Here is a 25,084-nt window from a genome sequence, read left to right on the forward strand (position 1 = left end):
ATAAGACAGTAAAAATAGAAAAAAATAAACCTGGCTCCCTAGCTCCAAAATATGAGGGAGTATCACCTTTTTAATGGCTACTAGGTAATCACATAAACATGTCATTAAGGTGTTATTAATAGTCCCTGTTCAAACCAAGATGGGACATGAATCTCAAGGCCATGGGCTACCTGACTAGGCTCACAGAAATCCCAGATGTAGAGAAATATTATGAAGGAGATATTAACCAGAGATAAGGAAATGCCTTGTTTGGGCTCATGATATTTACAAAAACATTTTGTTTGTTGTTATGATAGTTACAAGTCAACACCTTTGTTCTAAATATCCACCTGATATTGACAAGAAATTTACCAAGTTTCCTGGTCAGTTTCCTATAAAAGACAGACCATGAAAGCCCCCAGTGGCAACCCTATGGGGAACCCCTCTTACTTTTGAGAGCTTTCTCTATCTCTGCTTAAGTCTCTACTGTCCATGAGATTCATTCTTTGACTCCATGAGACAAGAACAAAGCTTTCCCATATCATTACCTAATTTTGTAAAACTTCAGAAAAAGAGACTCCACAAATGCCTTGCCAGTACATGTTCACGTTGAATGGTCTTTCCTTTCTGGAAAATGTCACCTCAGGTAGTCACGGAAGAATAATAATAACCAGTCACTTAAAGAGTAATAAAAGAAATTTGGTAATTGCTCTTGCCTGGACATCTGAGGATGTCAAGTCTTGTCCTCTGTCAGCCAATCAAAAGGCCAATATCATCAGGTCAGCTCTAGTGTTTTATTTCAAACCCATGTCACTCAGGGCTTAGATTCTTCCTGGTTTCTTCTCTGCATCTCCTTCCAAATATCTGCAACTTATGGCAGATGAAAACTGGGGCTTTCTTTACTCTAAGTTAGTCTCCATATTTAAGTTTTTTTCTATATGAAATAAACCAAATGGGGAGAAGTTTGCTTTTCACCAACCAGTTCAACTCTGGCTCTTCTGGTTCAGGAACTCAAGGACCAGGAAAAATTACCCTGGTGACAAGTTTTTAATAAAGGACATTCTTAGTCCTCTAACTTGAGTGTTTTCATATGCATGGGATTAAACAGTTGAGGGCAGCCAATAGATCTTTTCTAAATATCCCACTGTGATAAACTGATCTAAAAGACTGGTGCTAACCACGCGCCTGCCCCGAGTAATTTCGTTATGGAATTAATTTATTTCTTCTAATTTATTTAGAATAATTTTCTCTGTTCTTGGACAAATCTAATACCCTGTTTCTACCTGAGTTTCTTTGTAAAATGCAGTGGAGGAAGGGAATGTCCCAAGGATTTTTTTAACTTTAATTTATATATATATATATATATATATATATATATATATATATATATATATATTTAATTTTGTGATTTTAGGTGAACTTTAATGTTCCTGGAAAGGTGATTGGAAAGGACAGTGGGGTAGAAAGACATGAATTATGAAGTTAAAAATAATTTGGGTGTCAAGCCGAACCCTCTTCCTCCCTCTGCAAGAGTCTTCCCATAAGTCAGGAACAGTCTTTGACCTTTTCCTCCTCCTGGTGCTTTTCTTCTTATTCTTCTTTGTTTTCTATTTTCCTTCTCCTTCCCCTTATGTTCTGCTTTCTTTTTCTTTCTTTTCATTTTATCCTTTCAGAGGCAAGAAGGCACAATTTTCTAAGCAGCATACTTGGAACGTTTTGGGAAAGACTACCCCAGGTTCTTATTCTTAGGTAGACTCATACTGAACAAAAAAGACTGTGGCAGTGTCTGTGTGTCGTTTTTAAACTTTACTATTAGCGTATTAAGTTATGTTTGCATTTCCCCAGTTTTCCACGTGAGACAACAAGGGCTTAGGAGAGAGAATATTTATTAGATTGTGAGATGCCTCCCATATGCACAGCCTTTTTATTTCTCATGACAAAAGGGCACGCTAATTCAGTGTGCAGTTTTAGTTCAATGGATTTTTATTGCTTTAATATGTTAATCTTATTTTCTTGTGAAATTCCAGTTATTAAAAAAAATAAAAAAAAAAGAAATTCCAGTTATTGTGGTTGAATATACCTTCTGTCTCCTCTCCTACCCCACATCAAATAATCAAGTACCAAAAAGTATTTTAGCTTATTTAATTTAAAAGAAAAAGCAGAAAGAAAATCAGTATTTCACCTAGTGTTATCTCAGACTGTTTCCAGGTAGAGAAGAGTGCATTTTTTTCTTTTTCTTTTTCCTTTTTTTCTTTCTTTCTTTTTTCTTCTTCTTTTTTTTTTTGCTTTCCTATAATTATGTTTTAGTATTGAGGGTTATTTTTTGTCAGAGTATATTTCTAGCAATTTGGTTAAATGTTGTAAATCAGTCAGAGTCTTTAAAAAATTTGTCCTGCCAAGACTGTGAAATACATTCCTACATATTCATTTTTGAATTGATGGACGGCTGACAGGCAGTAGGCAGCAGGATTGAGTACTGAACGACTCTTGTGTCAGTCTTCAGAAAATCGTAGCAGTCTGATCTGTAGCACATGAGAAAGAATAGGAAAAGAGCAAAAACAGAAATACGTATGAGAGTTTAGTTTTAAGTCAGAAAATAGCAGCAAAGAACTATTTTTATTAAGAGGAACAGAAAAATAGTAAGGTTAGAGAGCTGGAACATTAGATACCATTATGAGCAAATGAACTGATTGTTTTGTATTTTATTGAAAAGTTACCTGCTATCTTATGCCATGTCAAAGTTTTAGAGATTAGTTGAAAGAGCATAAAAATGATCGAAGGCTGGACTTCTGTGGAAAAATGAGAAAAAGGCAAAGCAGTTTCCAATGATGATCTTCCAGTAAAAGGTGGTGCGGTTTGGCAGAAACAGCAGTGGTCTGGGAAGCGGCAGGCCTGTGCCTTACTCTGCAGCTACTCCCAGGAATCCACGTGTCTCTAGGCAAAGTGGTTTGACCTGTTTGGGTCAAATCCTCTATAGCAGTAAAATGAGGGCATTGTGTTGAATGATTTTTAAGGTACTCCTAGCTCAAACTTTATAATGGCTTTTCATCTACTAGGAATATAGAAGAAATGCACAGAGTATATGAAAAATGTACAGCATTTTTAAGGCTAGGAATGAAATACTCATAAAATTTGGGAAAATTTTAGTCAATCTATGATGTCGGCATTTGGGTACAATGCTTATCTTCTTTTCCTTCCCTCTGCAAAGCCCATTGTATCTTGCTTATTCTTAACAGTTTTCAAATACCAGCTGTTAAAAAAAGGAAAGAAAAAAACAGTGTAAATAGAAAAATTATTGCCAAGTACAATTTCTTCTGGGAGTCCACTGGTTTCCTCTCAGTCTGCCCTGTTTTTTTCCTCCAATCTTGTTTGCATGCCCATTTCATGTTTCCTTGCAAACCTTGTTTGAGTTTTTACAAAAAAGTGGTGGCAAAAGGAAAAAAAAAGGCAACTAAGCAACTAAATAAAACTACCAGACTACCAGTGCTTAAAAGCAAGGTAACACAGAATTGCATTCTTCTCTGTACCTAGATCTGTCAGGCGCCCAAGAAATTAAGTAAATAATTAACTACTGTTTATTTGGGGAATGACAAAGAAGGCCTCAGAGTTTGGTAAACAAGGACTAGATGATCTTCAAAATCCCATTTAGTCCATAGTTTCCATGACATGATCCTTGCCCATAAGGAAATCACATTTCAAAAGTGGTGGAAAGGGGAAATTTACACTAAGCCAGGTGGTTCACTTGAAAATGACTAAAGGCACATAACCTCCTAGTGTGTCCCTAAACACTCCCAGCATTTTCAAGTACATTGTTTTTTCCTGGGGAGTTCACTGGTTTGACTTCTCATTTGTTGCTTGGGAGAGTGAACCGTGTTCCGAAAGCTAAACCATTAAGCAGAGGATAGCAAACAGCAAGCCAGGGATATGGTAGAGAGTGACAAATCTATAATGGTGTGCACTTGTGAAGCATTTACTCTTGAAGGGAATTTTTACCCTTAGAAAAATTCAGAGACATAAGTTTAATAAAGTCATCAGCAGTTATTGGAAAACAAATCAAAGTTCATATTGTAGTGAATACCATTGCTCATATTATCCCCACGTTTTGGAAAGAATATTTCAAAAGCATTTATTCTAAAAAATCTATTCGAGAAGCCAACTAGTAAACTAACTCTCTAGGCCAGAGGAAGGTGGGAGTCAACAGACTGGCAAAAAAAACCCAAACAAACAAAAAACAAAAAACCCACCTTGTATTCCCTGGTTCTGGGAGTAAAACCTTAAGTCTTTTCTGGAGTGAAGAGGGAGGGGAACATTCCCCTTTGGGCTGCCTATCAGTTTGTAATAGGTGCAGAATTTTTTTGTCAGGTGTATGGGTGAGACAAATATGTGACACAAGCAAACTTTGCCCCTACGATTGCTCTTATTTGGGGAGATGAAATGCGGCAGTTCCAGAAAGGCCTAGGGAATATTCACAATCTGCTTACAGGGAGTGCGAGTGTTGTCCTCACACTGATGATGGAGCTGAATATCCTATCATAGATGGGAGCGACAGATCGATACAATCTGGCTTTTCCTTCATTCACTTTCTTAGCTTGTGGCTAGAAGCCAGTGATATATTTTCCTGTCTTTGTTCCTCCCTCCACACGTGCTCTGGGGAAGCAGTAGTTATGCTTTCCTTTCTTTGCCTAGCCATGATCAGTGCTTCTCTGAGGTCTTAGAGAGAATTTTAATCAGTCCTGGCCAGTAATTACTGTCTCTCTCCAGATGCATCTCTTCTACAGACTTCATTTTTATTCTTCTCCAGTGTTAGAGAGGAGGGTGGTGCTGAAATTCTCCGTGTTGTAGAGCTTGTCGGCTGAGGTTGAACCGCCAGTAGGGAAGACATAAAAATGCTTCCTTTTCGCTTTTCATAAAATGGCATATTTCCCCATCCTTTTCTCTTTTCTATAAAATGGTGACAACTTTTTCTGACACTGCTAACCTAAAGCAGGTATTTTACTCATTCCATATACTTTAGTGTTTCCCCTCTGTGATCCCAAGAATTTTTAAATATTTTATCACTTCTACTTTGCATTTTTCCTACTTAGTCTAAACAAAACAAATTGGCCAGGGACAATGGCTGTTAAACCACCTAGTACATCCTTAAACATGCCAACTGTTCCTCTACCACGCTTCTGAGTGCCCTGCCAAATGAGCACATGAAATAGCTTGAAATAAAATTCTTATTTTGGGTAATTTTTATCTGCTCTGCCTGCCTCCATGCCACCTCAGAAACCTCCACGTGATATTCAGTCAACTGAATTATCTTTTCTAAAAAGCTTATTTATTCATTTGATGTATATTCATTCAATTTTTACTGAACTAACATGTTGTTTAAGCCTATGAAGGTGACAAATATATATAAAATAGGGTTCTCATCCTACTAGAAGGATGGCTCTTCAAATAAATAACTAAAATATCTGGTGATGTGTTAAGGGCTGTGTGAATGGGGCAGATTCTAAATTTTTATAGGAGTTCAGTGGTGGTAGTAGTGAGATATGCTAGCTGCTGTCATCAGGGAATACTTCACAGAGGAGGTAGTGTTTGAGAGTAGCTCTTAACAGTGGGGGAAATTTCAATGAATAGCAATGGGGATTGGGTTTTAGGAAGAGAGGACAGTTTAAACAAAGATGCAGAGGTATGAGAGTGCTAGGTGTATTCTCAGGAAGAAGGCTTTCATGTCTTAGGGCCTCTGAATTTATTTAGATTAAAAGTTAAGACTGGAAAATTAGGTAAGAATTAGATTGTGGGTGATTTTTAATGCAAGAAGAAGAAGTCTAAACTTAAATTAAGTAGGTGTGGGCTATGGCATAATTGGATAGGAATAGTTAGGTTGGGAAGACTATATGGAGGGAGATCAACTGCCTGCCATTTTGTTGTGTTGAGGGCTGAACCCAGAGGGCTGAGCTTGAAGAGGTAGGTTGGGGTGGGGGGGTTGTCAGATGTTAGACATTCTAGAGGCAGAAGTGACAAAACTTGAGGTTCAATCAAGTAGGAAAAAAAAAAAGTCTGAGACAAATGAAATGAGAGGCTCCATTCTGCCTTACGGGACTGGCTAGGTGAGTCTGGGTTAACGTGTGTACAGCTTGGAGTACAAAAGGGGCTATGTTGGGAGAAATGAACCCTAACTGCACCTCTTGCATTCTAATACATATCTTGTTCACAATTTACAATTCTGATATTAGGATGCTTCTTATCATCTATGGATACATTTAAGGTGGAAGTTTTCCTTGAAAAGTAGAGTAAATCAGTGGTACACATTGCAGTTAACGGCACCTTATCATCATAGAAATAAAGTATAATATGTATATTATTACTGAATTAGGTTTCCTTTCAAACTGCCAAATTATTTCATATTCATTACAATTAAGCCAAACAATCTAGAAAACCTAAATTACATTTGAATATTAAAAACACAGCAAATGTTATTCATCAAATACCTACGTTGCCCAAAGTAAAGAATCACCAGGAGAATAAATCAACTGCCAGAGCTCTGGGCAGGTTATGAATGTATTCATCAAATGCTTACTGAGCAGCTCTTATGGGAAAGTCACTCTTCCAAGTGCTAGAAGGATACAAAAATGAATGAGGAAAGAACTCTGTCTTGGGGTGGGGAGGTGAGCTCACAACTTATTAAGGGAGAAGAGATAATGTGATTCACCGTAACAGAGATGCCCAAGATGTGTTTTGGGTGCCCCAGAGAGGTGATGCACATATCTGCTTGGGGATATCACGCAAGGCTTTATGAAGGATATGGCATTTAAGCCAGATGTGGAAGAATGGGTAGGTTCCTATCCTCCAGATAGAGCAGGAGTAGGTAAATTCAGGTCAACGATGTGTTATGAACAAAAGTAAGAAGGTGGAAAAAAACCACACGTATAAAGGGAACATAGCAGCCCAGGGTAGCTGGAGGGCAAATATGAGTTAACAGTAATAATGACTGCAGGAAACATCTATTGAACAATACCATATGCTGGGTACTCTTATGTTTTATGTGGTGATAGGTGGTATAATTGGTCCTGTTTTATAGGTGAGGACAATAAAGCACAGATCAGCTCAGTAACTTGCCCTGGGACCTAAGAACTCAAACTGGACAGGTTGACTTTGCTCTTTTCACAGCAGTGTACATGTAAGGTCACATACAGCTCTGAAAAGGGGTAAGACACAGGCCAAGGAAGGTGCTACAAACTATGTGAAGGACTCCGAAGTTTACTCTGTAGCTGTTGTGACGGCATTCATACAATGTCACCACTGCTATGGTGTGTGTAATGGAATTGGACCAGAATCGTTTTTAGAAATATGATACCAGAAGAGTGTTGGTTCGGTGTCAAATTCCAGCACCCTCCGGGAAATGCAAAACTTTAAGACTCTCAAGTTCTTATAACACTATAATCTCGTAGATCTTTTCCATTTCGTATGTTATTTATTTCAATTATCATAATGATATGGTATTTCTCCCTGCATTGGGTCCATGGAGAAATAGACCCCAAACTGGCACTGATGTCACCAAAGCCCTAAAGCTCATAGGTGGTGGAGCTGGGGTAGGAAACAAGATCTTCTGGAGCCTACATCATTGCTACTATTTTACTCATTCCTCACTTTTATCTTTTTTTTTTAAAGATTTTATTTATTTATTCATGAGAGACACAGAGACAGAGAGAGAGAGGCAGAGACACAGGCAGAGGAAGAAGCAGGCTCCATGCAGGGAGCCCGATGTGGGACTTGATTCTGGGTCTCCAGGATCCTGACGTGGACTGAAGGCGGCGCTAAACCGCTGGGCCACCCGGGCTGCCCTGGCTTACTTTTACCTTATAAATTCCCTCCTTACAATCAGATATGTAAATGGCCATCCACATAGCAATGGATGCATTTGCTCAACCCTGGAAATAGGTAGTCATTTAAGTAGATCATATTCTTGCCCAGTAAGACAAGTGGATCACTTTCTGGCTGATACTGGCAGGACCACATGATCAGGTGCTTGTCCAGAGAGGCAATAGCTTCTGTATTTTTCCACTGATGAGGAAGGAAAAGCCCTAGCTGGCTGTCTCTGGAGACTTAGTGTCCAGACTTCATGGCAATTTCCCAAGACTTTTGTTTTGGGATATAGGCCAGCTGTCTGCCTATCTTAGGTTAAATCATTCATTTCACAACATTCCTGCCAGCTCCACCCAGGTCATTAGTAAAAAAGTATGTCCAGTGGTTGGCTAAAGAGAAGGTATCATTGTTTCCAAGTTCAGCATAATTCTTTATCATGAATTGGTGTATAAAATTTCAATACTTCTTACTTCAAAGACCTTTCACTGTGTTTTGAGTCAATACCCAGACCAAGGAGGTGCCGAATGATCACCTGTTCCTAAGACTGACTGCACATTTCACCTTTGATATTGTTATGTTATCTCTAAATATAAGAATGGATGTGTATGAATTTCCTAGGGCTGCCATGACAATTTACCACAAACTTAGTGGCTTAGCTCAGAACTTTTTTTTCTCATAGTTCTAGAAACTAGAAGTCTGAAATCAAGGCATCATCAGGGCCATCTACCCTCTGAGACTCTGGATAGTATCCTTCCTTGCTTCTTCCCAGCTTCCGCTGGTGGCCATCGGTCCCTGTTATTTCTTGACTTGCAGCTACAAAACTTACAATCCAACATCTGCCTCTGTCACATTGTTGAGTTCTGCGTGTCTTCCTTCAACAGGATTTCTTCTTATAAGGACACCAGTCATAACACTGGATTGGGGCCCACCCTAAATCCTCATCTTAACTGGATCATATCTGCAAAGACCTCATTTCTAAATAAAGTCACAGGTACCAATGGTTGGGACTTCAACATATCTTTTTAGGAGACACAATTCAACCTGCAAGCAACAGTTGGCACTCTTCCTTTTATTATAGTTACTATATACAAACCACGTCACTTTATCTGATTGTAAGTTTCTTAGGGGGATGAGCTGAGCTACAGTAGAGGAAACACTTGGCCCCTATTTGATAAATCCATAGCATTTTTTAGAATTGTGGTTTTAACTGCAATCATATGGAGGCTTTTTTCTCTACCTGGATTCTGATCTCCATGAAGAAAGAGGTTACATTTGGCTCATCTTTATATCCCCACAGAATTAGAGCAATTTTGGGGAAGCAATATTGCACAGTGGTTAACACTCTTATCACTGGAAATGCATGATGTGGATTTTAATCCTGGCTGTCCTCGGGATTAGCTGTGTAACATTATGCAAGTCTGTTAGCTTCAGTATCTTCACCTGAAAAAGGATGATAAATATGATACTATTCTCATGACTTAACGAGAGTAAACACTTCAGGGTATTACTTAGATGTTACTATGGTTATTTACTCAGGAAATACTTGCAGAACTGAAGGAAGCAAGTAGTCTGGTCATAGCTCTGCCATGAAAGTACTGTCTCTTCAGGGCGACTGACATTTCCTAGGCCTTAGTTTTGTTACTTTGTCTGTTTTACCTGAAATTTAAGGGAGTTAGGTGAGATGGCTCTGACGTTCTTTCCAGTCAAATGTTCTATACATTCAGCTACTATCATCCTATGACTTTAAGGATATATATTTTTTCGGTTCTATATTTAGTTGGTTCTATATTGAAGGTTCTAACAAATACTGGGGATTTACCAAAGAGGATGTATTGTTATTGGTTTGTCTCCTGTGCTCACTGCTTTGTGCTGTTTTTATTTCCCCAAGATTTTATTTATTTATTCATGAGAGACACAGAGAGAGAGAGGCCAAGATATAGGCAGAGGGAGGAGAAGCAGGTTCCCTTTGGGGCGCCCGATGTGGGACTTGATCCCAGGACCCCAGGATCATGCCCTGAGCCAAAGGCAGATGCTCAACCACTGAGCCACCCTACTTCGTGCTCTATTGGACTTTATTATTTTGATTAAATAAAGTTAGGAAAGATGTATCGATGCCCATTGTTAGGCTCTGTGCTAGGCTTATGGGCGTATAGAAATGACTAATATACTGTTCTTTCCTATATTACACTTGAATCTCAAAGAAATTAAGATTTCCTGTCTTTTCCTCTTATTGTAAGTAGACAGGGATGGAAGAAGTAAAATAGAGGATCCTGCTATTCTAAGAGGCTATCTTATTGCTCTTCTGTGGTTCCTTCTGCTGCACAAGTACACACACATACACTCTCACCTCTCTAGACTCTAAAGAAAAATGGAGAAGGTGAGGAACACTGAAGTTGCTTCCTGCTATACTTTCTCACTGACTCTCTTACTATCCTCAAAGTCAAGTCCTTTACAGGTGGCAGGGGGAATCCAGGCAGCTCGGGATGTTCAGTAGATTGGAGAGTTGTCTACTGAGGGGACTCCAAGACAAACCCTCTCCCCAGAGTTGTTCCATTTGAATGTGATTTTTCTTTTAACACCTTTATTCATTCCATTGGGAATAGTTGGGGCCTCTCCAGTAGGTAATATCTGAACTGGGATTTGGAGAGGGAGAGAGAGGGAGAAGGACAAGACACCTGAAGATTGGTGGGGAGAGCACTGTTTCAGGCAGAGGGAAGAGTGAGTGCAAAAAGCCCTGAGGAAGAACTGCTTTCAGTTGGAGGAGCAAGAGGAAAAGCCAGTGTAACCGGGATGCTATGAGGTCATAGGATCTACTAGAACATACACAACCTCGAAGGCCAGGCTAAGGAGTTTGGACTTTTATCCAAAGGCTGGGAGGAAATTACCTACCTGTCAGGCAGGCTTTTGATTGTTCCAAGTAGTACCCCAAATTCTAGTCCCAAACAGGTTTCTGGCTTTCTAAGAAGCTACTTTTTAAGGCTCCCAAGCCCTTCCCAGTTCTGTTGGGTGGACCTGCCCACAGCCCCTGGGCAAGTGAAGAAAAAACTGAAGGAAGAACTAGGTGACCCAGGGTGTTAGCTAAGGGAAGAGGAAGGAACGCTGTCACTCGTTTACTTTGAATTTTGATGAAAGATTTGGGTTTTGAAATGGAACTCTGCATGTGTAGCAGGGGAGGGGAGGGGTAATAAATGACTAATGGGAACTGAACTAGGGAGCTGAGAGCTGCCGCTTCACAGTGGGTTTCCTTAGAACAAACCGATGCCCTTTACCTGTATAAAAATTAGTGGCCTGTGATTGTGTTCCTCTCCTTTATTACAATACGTCATGGGGATATCGGCAGTCCTTTCTGAGGAGGAAGACTACTTGGTTAAAGAAAATGATAAAGAAATATGAAAGAATTTCCTAAATGGGTGAAAAAAATCCCACGAAGCAGAACATAATGTGAGCCAATGAACAAACAGCAAACATCCAACAATTTTCATCGATATGCATAATATGAGGACCTAGATAATGTGAAGATATTATTACCAATGAAATGTGATTGGCTCTTTCAAATTCTCTGTGAATTGTTGGTATTTTTAAAACTGACCAACTAATATATGAATGCATACTAATTATAAGAGGTTTAAACCTGGGATCCCTGGGTGGCACAGCGGTTTGGCCCCTGCCTTTGGCCCAGGGTGCGATCCTGGAGACCCGGGATCGAATCCCACCTCGGGCTCCCGGTGCATGGAGCCTGCTTCTCCCTCTGCCTGTGTCTCTGCCTCTCTCTCTCTCTCTCTCTCTCTGTGTGACTATCATAAATAAATAAAAAATTTAAAAAAATTAAAAAAAAGAGGTTTAAACCATACACAGACTAAATTTTGTCAGTCTTCCTTCACACTGTGCCCCCCACAGCCCCCACTACTCCTTATCCAGAGGTGACCACTACTCACAGGTTGGTATATATCTGTGCAGACTTTTTTTAGGTCTATACATGTTATAGTACATATACATATGTGATCTTTCTTTAAGGAAAAAGCATGGGATCCCATTATACACATTGTTCTTTTCTCTTGCTTTATTTGCCTTAAAAATCTTTATGCATATGGATGTTTCTTTTATATTATCTAACAGGTGCAGAATATTCCATTGAATTATCATCAGTTATTTAGACACTTCTCATCTGATATATATTTAAAACTCCAATTTTTCACAATTACAAACATTACCACAGAAACATTCTTGCACTGTTTTCTGAACATTTAAGAGTACCTCTGCAGGGTAAATTCTTAATAGAATTCGCGGTATGTAGGTTTTAATTTCAGTACTGTCAAATTACTCTACTATTAAAGGTTTATTGATTTATATTCCTATAAACTGTGAAAAGTCTACTTAATTGTAACTTTAACAATACTAGATGTGAACCATTTTTATTTCTTGTTCATTTGGTGGGCAAAAACTTGTATCTGTTATTTCAAATTTTACTTTCCTGATTGCTAAAGTGTTTGAATATCCTTTAATAAATATGTTGATGCTTTATTTTTTGTTTGTTTGTTTGTTTTTTTGCGAATTATCTGTTCACAGCCTTTACTCATTTAAATGTACTTTTTTGCAAAGTGTAACTCGAAGCACTCTTTATGTTGTATATTATGGCCTAAATCAATTGTACATCACAAGTAATTTCTTGTTATTTGCCATTTAGCTTTAACCTATGTACATTATAGCTTTCATTGAACACAAATTTTTAATCTTTATGTCGCTAATGCTGTCTGGACTTTTGTATCTTTAGGAAAACCATTCCCAACCTAATCTTACTACAATATTCTATATTTTCTGCTATTATATCATCTATGTAAAATTACCTTTACATTTAACTTTTTAAGCCATCTGGAATTTATTATTGTATTGTAACAAAGGACTATGACTTAATTTTTTCCAGATGGGTCCCAACCCCATTTATTGAAAGGTCTATTCTTTTCCTAATGAAATAACTTACCTTGATGATATGATACATTTCTGAATATGCATGGATAGGTTTTGTATTCTCTCTTCATTTGATGATATTCCATTTGTTAATGTTCTTTTTTATTGACCCATTCTATCTGACAGTTTTAACTCTTATAACATTTTGTGATACCCAAGTAGGGCAGTTTTCTCAATGCCCATTCTCACCCACCACTAGTATTTTCAAATTATTCTTGTCCAGTCTTGTGTAATTTCTTGTTCAGATGAATGCAAGAATGTATGTCAAATGTGATAAGGAAGCAAACTGAACCTGTGGGGATTTTGATTTGCAGTGCACTGAATACTTTAGAAAATTTGGGGATAATAGGCATCTTTACAAGAAGAACTTTCCTCATATGAGGTGATGAATGTTGCCTATACTTATTATGGTAATCATTTCACAATTAATACATATATCAAACCATTATATTGTATATTTTAAGCTTACATAATATTAAGTGTCAATTATATCTCAATAAACTAGAGAAAAAAAGAATACAGAAGTAAATGGGTATGGCTGCAGTCTAATGAACGGGACCCCCTGGTCTACTGGATCATCAGTCAGTGATATATATCTGATCTTAAAATCTCCACATAATGTAGTATCTGAGAAAGCATTTAAAATCCCTCACTTGGGGGCACCTGGGTGGCTCAGTGACTAAGTGTCTGCCTTCAGCTCAGGTCATTATCTCAGGACTCTGGGATTGAGCCCCAAATTGGGCTCCCTGCTCAATGGGGAGCCTCCTTCTCCCTCTCCCCTCAGCTTGTGCTCTCTCTCTCAAATCAGTAAATAAAATCTTAAAAACAAGAAGAAGAGGGACTCTCCTTATATAGGAACATGGTATTTATTTTCCTTAGTCTGGACTTTATAATGTTATTCATCAAATCTTAAGCGTACTGAGTTCAATCCTATTTTATGGCTTTTGGCTATTTTGATAATATTTCTTTCCTCTGTTAATACAATTCTTTTTATCCATTGCTCCAGAATGATGAATTCGTTTCTCTTTATATAGTTGTCCTTTGATTTCTACACTTAAGAAAACTGTCTTACTAAGTCTGTTCTTCGGTAGACTGTGGACTGTCTTGAATATTCTAGTTTGCAACCATATCATCAATAAAGCTTATGGTTTTGTCTCTCTCTCTCTCTCTTTTTTTTTTTTTTTTACACATTTTCTACCTCCTATCTGTGAAGCAGGGTACAAGAGTGACAGGCATGAAGGCTATTGTTATCACTGTCTCCTTCTCACTCCAGTGGAAACGCATGTCAACATTGAGGATGATATTTGGTGGGTGTTTCTGGCAGATACTCTTCATTATGTTAAAAAAAAAAGTTTTCTTCCTATTCCTACTTGGATTTTTCTATTCCCTGGATGGCTTTGGCATCTATTGCATTGAAATCTTCTTTCATCCGGAAACTTAGTGATTTCTGTTAATATTTTAAATCCTATTGTTGAACAATTCTCCTTTTCCTGTGATACACTCAACTGTATTTAGTTGAGAGGCATTATTTTTAATTCACTAGAGGACTCAATTTGATATTTTAATTAGGACACTTGTGTCAGAATTAATAAGTGAGATTGACTTAATTTCCTCCCTCCTTTTCTTCCCTTCCATTTTTTCCTCCCTCTTTTCCTTCTCTCCCTCCCTCCCATCAGTCTTTTCCTCCTTCCATTTTTTCCTTACTTTTTACCCTCTATATCTAGTTTGACATCAGGTTACTTAACTTTATCGAATTCATCTTGTTTTATGCTCTATGGCAATTAATATAAGATTTACCTCAAAAAAATAAAAAATAAAAAAAATAAAATAAATAAAAAAAAAAGATTTACCTCTACCTTGACAATTTGGCATAGCACTGATAAAATCACCTGGACCTCATGATATTTTTAAACGATAGGCCTCTGACTACTTTTTCAATTTCTTCTATGATATTTGGTCTATTTATAATTTCTACTTTTCCTCTCCCTCTCTCTTCCTCTCACATACACATACATATGCATACATATATATGTATATATATACACACATATGTATATTTATCTATTTATAAATATTTTGTCTTCTTGCCCAAATGCTTAAGGTCCTGCTTTTTGACTCAAATGGTTTTGAATACACTCATTTCAATGAATTACCCCTATATTCAATGGAAACTACTTACTTTACTGATGTAGTTTTTATTAGGCATGGTTGATATTATTCACTTATTTCATGGTTATTAGAGCAATAAATATATATATATTTCTTGGTATAAATATATATATATTTCTCTCTCTTCTCTCTCTCTCTCTCTCTCTCTCTCTCTCTCTCTCTATATATATATATATATATATATATATATATATATATGCCTTGATCTTTAAGTTTAAACTTGGTTGGACATATTCCTCCTTATTTTACCAAGTAACTTTGAAAGAAAAATAGCTACCTGTTTTTGCTTGTTTTTGTTTTGGGTAAGGTAGTATCTCTCAAGCAAGGAAAATACTCTGGTGATAAGTGAGTCTCTTATAAGTCTCTTATAAGTCTCTTAGAGACTTAATATTTCTCAGAAATGTGTCTTCATTTCATAGAATGACTTTTTTAGGATGCAAATGCATCTCAGTTTGGTTAAACCTTCTCCACTTATGTCCTAATAAATTCATGAAGAAAAATTGTGTAAACACTCTTTTCAGCAAATCCAGAATTAGGGATCTTTTGACTACTGATTAGCTGGTTACTTTGTGTTTATGCTTAAAGAGAGTTTTTACTACTGGTACGGGAGCAACAGCACCTACAGGCAGCAGCTAGGTAGCCATTCCCAAAACCAAGGGAGGCCTGCTTTTGTGGAGAAAGTATCCTCTTCTTAACCAATTGGAAGAGCTTCATCCTGATTGGTCAATATTGGGAGGCAACTCGGGAAGTTCATTGGTGCTCTTTGGAGCGCGGGTCCTATTGTTTTTAAGTTCAGCTTGTGTATGAGGCAGTGTTCTGGTGCAGCTCTGGAGCAGAAGCAGGTTAACAATAGCAGGCAACGGAAAGGGCCTGGGTCCCCAGTGTTTTTCACTGGTAGCTCATTACCGTGGAACTGTCTCATGATGAGGGAGTCTCCCTCCAAAAGGGAGCCGTGTCTGTGGATTTGGGGAAGCTCATTTGTGGACTGACACTTTCTTATAGAGTGACTTCAAAGGCTACTGTTCTTTGCACAGTATATGTTGATTCTTTTCTCTCTTCTATAAGCCTATTCTTTTCATTCACTTATCTTCTAACCCAAGGAAACTATGTGATAGGAGGAACAAAGTAGAAAAAATATAAAAGCAGAGCAGCTGTGGTTGAAGTCAGGGATGGAAATCTCAGAAGCTCTCACATCTCCTTTTTCCTCCTCTCCAGGTAATTCAAAGGATCTCTTTACATTCAGAGGAGGACAGCCTTAAAATCATGGTAGAGACTTTCTCCTAAAGACTTAACTCCTCTGTACCTATGGAGCATTTTGTCTAGATAACATTGATGTGTCTACAAGATCCCATAAAAACCCTGCATACCTACCTATCACCTCCAAGTGGCCCACGTGTAACTTTATATCTTTAACATGGACACTCCCAGAGATCCATCTTTGGTATGTTTCACTGTGCTCACAGGACTCTCCTTAAACCTGAAGGGGGTTAAAAAATAAATAAATAGAATTTTTTAAAATGCAGTTGATGACTTTTCTATAGGATAAATGCACAAAATGAACATATCAAGATCATGCATTTTTACATTTAAAAGAAGGCTTGAAATTATCTTACTGAGTGGATTCATGAAACACTGATCTAGATAATCTGTTTAAAGACCCAGATGAATTCAGTGGCTAAATCTCTTGTCTGATACTGTAATTACCCATAGCTTCATGATTTGTTTGGATTTAGCTTTAATGGATCAGAAAATCTTTTCCTTGCACTTATAGTAAAACATAATGGATATGATCTATTGTTAACTGTTATTTATATTAGATTTAGAGTTGTGCGTATGTGTGGTTTTAAACACGGACGTCACAACTCTTAGCTAATATTTGGTTTGTACCCACATTAAGATGTCCAATATAGAGACTTCATGACCTCGTTTTCTGTTATTTCCCTTTCCTGAGCTCGCTATTTTTCAGAACCAGGCTTAGTTGTAATTTACCTTTTTCTGAAAAAGGTTCCTCCTCTCTAGGGAATGCTCTCATAATCCCAGTGACCCACACTGAGTGTTTGGGGAAGACAGAGACACCCATCCACCCAGTCCAGTTACTCAAATAAGGTGAGAAATAGGACAAAACAGTTGTCACTATTGATTGGCTCTCAGATATGAGAGTAAGCTTACCAAACTAAATTTACTTTATATAAATTCAAATATAAAAGACTCAAATATTATCTGGATGACTTTATCCTGTCTCTTATTTCAGTCCATGTAGCCAAATAAGGATTTCCTGAACAAATAAATAAAGGCAAAATGCTGAAATAAAACAAATAAGCAAAACGAAGAAGCCAAACAAAACAAAACCCTATGGTATTTTAGGAAGCAAATAAAGGCCTCCTGTGCAAATAAAGGCAAATGGCCAAAATAAAACAAACTAACTCAGCAACTATCTTAAAATCTGAAGGACACAGAAGAATTCTTGTTTATTTTGAACAATCACTTACTCCTCTCCCATATCTACGCTAATGAATAGATGAATTGGGCTGATGGTAACCCAGAAATTCAGACATTGGCTTTCACAATGCTTTACAAGCATAACCTGGTACACGACAGCAAGGATTTGCATATGCATTCTAGCCCCGTCTGCTCGTGGATTCTTGCTTTCTTGCTGTATATAGGAGCATTTGGTAATAGATAAGACAGTTTGTAGGAAATTCGAGTAATTTCCTTTGAAGTTTTTCCTTTGAATTCTTATTACTTAAAACTATTGAGTAATACTTTGTACCAAGTGCTATGCTTGGGCTATTTTATCTGTTCCTCCCTATAAATTTTTATTTAAGATATGTGAAAACTGAGGTTTAGAAAGCATATTAGGCAGCTTGGACCAATACCATAGTAATGAATACCACAGACCGGATATCTTAAACAACAGAAATTTATTATAGCTCTAGAACGTGAAGCGTCAAAGAGCAAGGTGCCAGTAGATTGGGTTCCTCGTGAGAGCTCTCTTTCTGGCTTGCAGACGACTACCCCCCTCTCAGTCCTCACACGGCAGACAGACAGAGGATATTAGTCCTGTGGGATCACGACTCACCCTATGACTTCATAATTTTAATTACCTCCCTAATTATAGGTCCTTTCTCCAAATACAATCACATTGGGGTTTGGAGCTTCAACGTATGAGTGTAGAGGGACACAATTCAGTCCATAGCAGAAAGATTAAGTGATTTTCACAAGGTCACAATACTGTTGAACAGCAGAACCAGGATTTGAATCTAAGCAGTTCAACACTGAAACCCATGTTGTCAACCTCCTTATAGCTGTCTGTGAGTCTTATGGTTGTCACAGAGTTGGCCAAGTTTGTCTTCTAGACCCTTCTGCCTTTCTGTGTTCTGTACTCTGGGCATACCTTTCTCACCTGCTCCATCACATCTTCCCCATGTTCTAGCTAGTTCTTCAGGGGTCATCTAATTTGTGCTAAAGCTTTATCCACTCCAAGAGTGTTTGTACATTTATGAACAAAATGCCTCAAATAAAAAGGCTCTTCCCCCCGATAATGAGATGTTAGCTTTCTAAATACCTGACAGACATATTTTAAAAGAGATTCCACATCCCTCAGATTACTCCTTGCAGAAGATTGTGGCACTTTGGAATATGAGTGCATAATACAAACATTTTCTGCTAGTTTAGTTTTTCTTCTGTGATGCTTTAGAAGAATATTGTTTAATTCATTTTGTTAAACATCTACTTCCTTACCCTTTTCACTTTACTCACAAACATATCTCGAACACTTTTTATATATACAACATGAATGTAAATTTAAAGATACAAAATGGCCCTTGCTTCCAAGGTATAATCTAAGTATATTAAGTCTCAAAAGACAGATCTGGAAAAAAAAAAAAAGATATGACGTTTCAGAGAATAAAGTTAGATAAGAACTGCAATTTTTTAAAGTTTTATTTTATTTAATGAACAAGGAGGCCTTTCTGAAATCTTTTGAGTGGGTAGGTAGCTTGATCTGATTCATTTTCAGAATCACCTTTATAAAATAAAGGGGAGAATGAAGACGAGGAGAGTTCAGAATAGCGTAATTGTCCTGAGGTAAATTCTATAGAAAAAAAGAAGTTGTAAATAATAGAACACCTTTGTGAATCAAAGGTTTGAGGCTTGAAGTCATATTTGTATGAAAAAAATTAGTGTTTCCCCACATTATATCACAAAGGATATGTTTGATTCAGAATATTATTCAGAATATTTAATGACTGGTATGATGTGATACTTTAACAATCAGAACAGGGAACTGGCCAATCAAACCAGAACAGGTTATATATATATATATATATATATATATATATATATATATATAAAATTAACAAATGTGACCATGCTGGTATGTTCTGGCTGAATGTGAGACCTGCCTTAGTCTCTGGTTCTACAGCCATAAGTCTCATGATTTGAAAGATTCTTCTCAAATGCATTTCATAAATTAAGTAAAAAAATTATTTTCCAATTTCTCAATTTAATAATATACTTCTGTAATTTATATTAGCTTAAGATCAGTATAACCTACTAAACTGATACAATTTTGGCATCCATCTATAACACTTGCTTGTCAGTTGGCCTATATGGCCTTATATCAGGCAAATGCATAATTTCTGCTTGGCATTTTGAAATATTAAAATATTTACCTAATTTCATAAAATTCCTAGGTGACAGATGGACTGATGTCCTTAATTAATAGTGTTGATTTAAGTCATGTACCTCATAGCCTAGAGATGTTTTAAAATCTCTCTCTTTCTCTGAGACACACACACACACACACACACACACACACACACACACCGTAAATGTCTTCATAATTGACATATCATTTAGCTGCCAAAGCCTCTACCACTCTCTTTTGTCTTACACATTTACGTTACATTATTTTACCCACCTGGCCCCTGAAGGCAAATGCATTTATAATCCATGATTTAGATATTTTTAAGTTTTTTGAGACATCATTTTGTTCATGTCATAATCCAGTTCCAAGTGTAGTGAATTAGCTGTGATCAGGTTTTAGAAACTTCTGAAGTAGTTCTATCTCTTGTAGCACTGTTAACTCAGAAGATTTTACCATTTATATCTGGCAAGGTCTGCTTGAACTGTATCACCATAGCTTCCATTTTAGTTTAAAATGTTCATGAATAAATAAATAAAAGCCTTAAAAATAAATAAATAAAACTTTCTCACCTTTCATGTTCTACTACTGACCTTCAAAATTATTTTGAAAACCACAGTTGACTTTTTGTAGTACGTTAAACTTCTCTTTTTGATTTTTGTTTTGATTCTTTCCTCTGCTTACATCCCCTGCTCCTCCTTTGAAACCAATTCTCTTGAAACTGCAATGCCCCACACCCTCACCAAAAAAAGTATCTGTGATCTTGTGTACACCATGATGGGGCCGTTGGCCCATATGAGCAAGCAGGGGCCAACAGGTGACATGCTTGTGCTACCTTGGTTTACCTGATACCTTCCTGTCCTTTCCATCCTGCCCCCAGGACCTCATGCTGATGCTGCAGCAAAGTTCAGTCTAAGAAAGGGCCAACTTGGAGCTCTGAGTGTGCCGGTCTTCTCCTCCAATTGTTCCTTGTAAAGATGATGGATAACTTTAGTCAGGACAAAGTAGTAGAAGGGCAACCAGAAGAGTGCTGAATGGTTACAGCCCAAGTGGCAGATGTAATGTCTTTTTGATGAACATTAATGAGCTAGGGTGTGCTTTCGGGAAAGTACGTTACAAGGACTTCATGAGAGATGCTATGACTGGACCCTGTAATTCTTGCTTACGTCCACAAGAACTGAACGTCTGCATATCCTGACTTTGACATTGCGCTGCCCATATTAAGTAGGAGAATGGGTGGATAACAAATGGCAGAACTTGGGGACATTTTTCTTTCTTCCTTTAAAAAAAAAAAGGCAGATGGTGTTTTGAACACAACTTGCGGTAGAACATAAAAGCATGAGAGTTCTGGCTGTTTGAAAGAGAAAAAAATAAGTTGATTTTTTTTTTTTTTTTTTAATGGCAGAACTAACTTTAGTTTCTCCCAAGGCCTTAAAGAAAAAAAAAAGCCTTGAGAAATGGGAGTGAACTGCAAGAGAGGGTTTGTGTAACAAGTACCTAAAACCACAGAAGTCACATGGGCTCTTTCTGCTTTGCTACTTTTGATTACTTGTCAGAGTTCTACTCTTAGCTTCCCCCATCCTGCGGCCGGTCAACCATGTGCGAGCTGGAGTGATCTTTATTCACTATGTCTTTGCAAAGGCTCCTGCAGCAGAGCAGCAATGGCAACCCCAACCCGGTGGACTACTGTGCTGGTCCAGCCTATAGCTCTTACTCCCCCCTCCCGGCCTTCCACATGGATGACAATAGAAGGATTCAAATGCTGGCAGACACGGTGGCCACTTTGCCCCGGGGAAGAAAGCAGGTAGGATTACTCTTTTGTACTTTGAGAGTGTGTGTGTTCTCTTGAGAGCAGACTTGATAGGTTTGTCTGACTTGACACTGAAATGGTATTTTAGAGGCTTTGCAGTGAGTCACCAAGAGTGTGGGTGAGGAAGGCAACAAGGAGTCCAGAGAGCTCGTGGACTAGTCCAAAATATGTTAAGATCGTAATAAAAAAAAAGGGGGGGGGTTTTCGAGGCAAAACTTAAAAGGAGACTGTCTTTCTCATTTGAAGAGGCGTTAAGGTAAAATGAACATCATTAAGGACATGGAACGTAGACAGTGCATATAGACACGGCCAGTTGGAGAGTTAGCGATGTGTTCTCCCCGCCTGGGTCCCATTGATTCCGTCCCTCCCAGCTTCACTCCTTGGCAGTCACTTCCAGTCCAATGAGGCTACTTTTTCTTCAGGACGAATTTTGTCGACTAAATTATTTCTAGCGCTGGGGCACAGGCACGCACCTACTGCTATTGGGAATGAAGGCTTTTACTGGATAAGTGGATGGCTGATCGAATACAGCTCAGCCACGTCCTAGCTGTGGGACCTTGGGCAAGTCACTTGCCTCTCTAAGATTTAGTTTTCTTTTTCCTGCAATGGCGATTATAACAGAAGCACCTGAAGGAGCTCTTCTGCGGCTTCAGCGAGGAAATGTGCAGTGCTTACAGAGACTGACATGTAGTGTGTGCTCTATCATTATGCTACCATTTTAATTTTTACTGCAAGGTATTTCCCTAGAGATGAAAACTTGTTTAGAAAAATCCACATCTAGTCGCATTTGTCTTTAGTTTCATTCATGCTGCAATTTCCAATTTTTATTTTTATTTATTTATTTTAGATTTTATTTATTTATTCATGAGAAAGGGAGAGAGAGAGTCAGAGACACAGGTAGAGGGAGAAGCAGGCTCCTGCAAGGAGCCTGATGTGGGACTTGATCCTGGGACTCCAGGATCACGCCCTGGGCCAAAGGCAGGCGCTAAACCGCTGAACCACCCAGGGAATCCCCAATTTCCAATTTTTAAAACAATGTTTTGACTGTAACACCTCGTCAGGTTTTGGTAATACAACTTGCTATCAAGCCTCCAAGTACGTTTCTGAATTTAACATTAGAATTGGTTTAAAGCATGAAGTTTTGCCCTTAAATCCTGCATTCACATCACGGGCTCCTCTTAAGCCGTCTAATTTCAGGATTAGAGAGTCAGAGCGCAGTGGGAGAGTCATGATCTTTTCTCAGTGATGTATATAGCTGATTCCTCGTTATTTTTTGCAACGAAGATAAGGGCATAATTTGCCATGGTTTGGATTTTTGATCTTTTTTAATCCAAAATGCTTTTATGACATTAAGCTTAATCAAATGATGAACATGTCTACCAATTTACTACTTGCCTGAAAGTAAAGCTGCTGTGGGAAGCACCAAGATCTTTGTTGAGGTTTCAGATATAGAGCAGTGTGGAAGGACAGAGGTGAGAAGAACCTGTTTCCCCGCCTTGTAGGGTCAACAGTTCAGTTCGCAGGACCAGTAGGCCTGATACACCATAAATGCTCTAACCCAAGGACACGCCTTTTAATGTAACCTTTAAGGACAGACGTTCTGGTTATTGAAGGGTATTCCAGAGCAAGGCAGTCATTAGCGCCGAGGCACAGATGTCAGCCTTTAGGGTACGTTGAGGTAACAGCATCTAGGCGCGTCAGTGGGAGGGGAGGGGAGCCCTCGAGCTGGGCTGCTTTCCTAGACACTTGAACACTCCCCCCTGAGGAAGTGGTAATTTGACCAGCACAGGAGCCACGGGGTGTGTCTGAGCAGAAGAGGGTTTTAGGAACCTTACCCTAGAAACGTGGTGTTTGGGTAAGTGGGTAGGGAGCAACTTTTGCAGTAGTTGGAGGAAGAGGAAAGGGGTGGGGGTTAGGGAGAGGAGACCCAGATACGTGGCCGTGAGAGGCAGGGAAGATGCAGGAGTCCCATCTGGCTTTAGGGCTGCGAGAAGCAAGCATGGCCTAGAAGGCAGGCGCCTTTGTAGGGGGTTGTTGGAAGGAGATATTGAGGGGAACTGAGGCACACCAAACACACACATTGTGTGTATGAATCTACCACTTCCACTTCCACACACACCCCGATTGCTTTATCTCCTGTTCACATCTTTTTAGGCCCTTTCTCCTCTCTTTTCTCCTATTCTTTCCCAGAGTAAATCCCTATTGAAACAGCTTTTTCTTCCTGTTGTGAGAATCACTTGAAGGGGGAACAAAAAAGCAAAACAAAACCTCTTCTACGCGATACTTAGGGTTCTGTACAATTATCATCAATGAGACTTGATGCAAGTTTATCCCAACATTTCAGAGTTTTCCAAATGGATGTTCATTTCTTTTAAGTGGTTTTTAGAGAATAATCACCCACTTGGCACCGACTGAATTGCAGGCAACAAGATCCCTGTGAGGCAATCACATGAGCAGGTGTTTCTCTGCCCACTGTTATTTTCAACACTTTCAGGGCTGACGTCAACAATTCATACTTCTCGTTATTGTTGGCTTTGGTTTCTGCAAAGCTGTATCTGTGAGCCTGTAGTTTCAGATTAATCTTCAGAAGCATTTGGGTGTTTACACTTGGAATGGCTTAAAAATAGACTGTGTGTGTGCCTATTATCTGAATACCTGTGTTTGTGGGAGGTGACAGGCGCCGCAGTGCAGCTTCTCCTCCTGAATGCAGTTTCAGGGGAAAGAAATCCCTGCAATGTGTGGGAAGGAGACAGGAGGAAGTGAGCAGAGGCTTTACAGGCGGCGGATGGCAGAGGAGCCCCGCGCAGGGTAGGAGGCTGCATCTGGAGGCCAGGTTTCCCCAAAAGCTGCGACGGGAGCCAGGGACCTGAGGCGCACAGGGAGGAGCTGGACTGTGCCTCGGTGGCACCACCGGCGCCTTTGCCCGGCAGCCTCCGGGGCGCGGCGTCCAATTACTGCCAAGTAACGGGCAGATTCTGCAGGGTGAGGTCACTTAGCGGCTCGGACGCAGGATCCGTAGGAGGTGCAGCTCCGGCGTCCGTTCCGCCCCTTGGGGGTCTTCGCCCCTTTCTGGCCGCCCCCCGCCACCCGCCCCCCGCCTGCTGCCGAGCTCCCGAGCTCCCGAGGGCTCCTATCGGCGATCGCGCCTTCGTTCACCAGGGCTTTAGGGGGGAGGCGGATGGTTTCACTACAAGACTTGGGAAAATCTTCTCCAGTCCGTACCGTGACACGTTCGCGACCAACAGCCAACTCCCCTCGGAAGAGAGGCTCCGGGGTCCGCGGTGGGGCCTTCCCGGGAGGCGCCGGCCTTTACCTGGGCTCCTGGGGCGCTGCCGAGCGCGTGATGCCCGCGTCGGGGAGCAAGTCCCTTAGGCGCAGGCGCGGGCGAGGCCCCGGCGGGGGGAGGGGGGCAGAGGGGGCGGGGCTCGCGCGGGGGCGGGGCCGGGGCGGGGCTGCGCGCAGAGCCGGGTCCCCCTGCGCCCCCCGCCCCCCGCCCCCCGCGCCCGCCCCTCCAGCCCGCCCGAGGCTTCGTGCCGCGGCGTCGCACGTGTCAGGCGGACGCTGAGGTGCGCTCGGGTCTCCGCGTTCCGGGATTCGGGCCTGACACGGGGCGCGGCCAAGGCGGCGCGGAGCCGGGCTCCCGGGGGGAGGGGGGGGTCGGGGCG

The 25,084-nt window shown here is 39.8% G+C and overlaps 1 protein-coding gene and 1 long non-coding RNA gene across 4 annotated transcripts in view; one reads left to right on the forward strand and one right to left on the reverse strand.

Annotated features, from left to right (window-relative positions):
- Positions 1-25,084, forward strand: part of CYTIP (cytohesin 1 interacting protein) — a 73,082-nt gene that overhangs the window by 20,968 nt on the left and 27,030 nt on the right. The window contains exon 1 of one of the 3 annotated variants that reach the window (XM_077883406.1): positions 21,149-21,413. The exons of the other annotated variants lie outside the window; for them this stretch is intronic. Within the exon in view, the coding sequence (XP_077739532.1) occupies positions 21,237-21,413 (177 nt within the window). The 5' untranslated portion in view covers positions 21,149-21,236. Of the gene's footprint in view, positions 1-21,148; positions 21,414-25,084 lie in introns of those variants that run through there. 3 annotated transcript variants of the gene reach the window in all.
- Positions 1,947-24,771, reverse strand: LOC144304818 (uncharacterized). The gene is made up of 4 exons (XR_013371788.1): positions 24,642-24,771; positions 16,336-16,441; positions 2,697-3,229; positions 1,947-2,501 (listed from the first exon to the last, which is right to left on the reverse strand). It is a non-coding gene; the product is annotated as an uncharacterized LOC144304818 (long non-coding RNA).

Source organism: Canis aureus, chromosome 34 (genome assembly GCF_053574225.1).
Source record: "Canis aureus isolate CA01 chromosome 34, VMU_Caureus_v.1.0, whole genome shotgun sequence".
Classification (NCBI taxonomy): domain Eukaryota; kingdom Metazoa; phylum Chordata; class Mammalia; order Carnivora; family Canidae; genus Canis; species Canis aureus.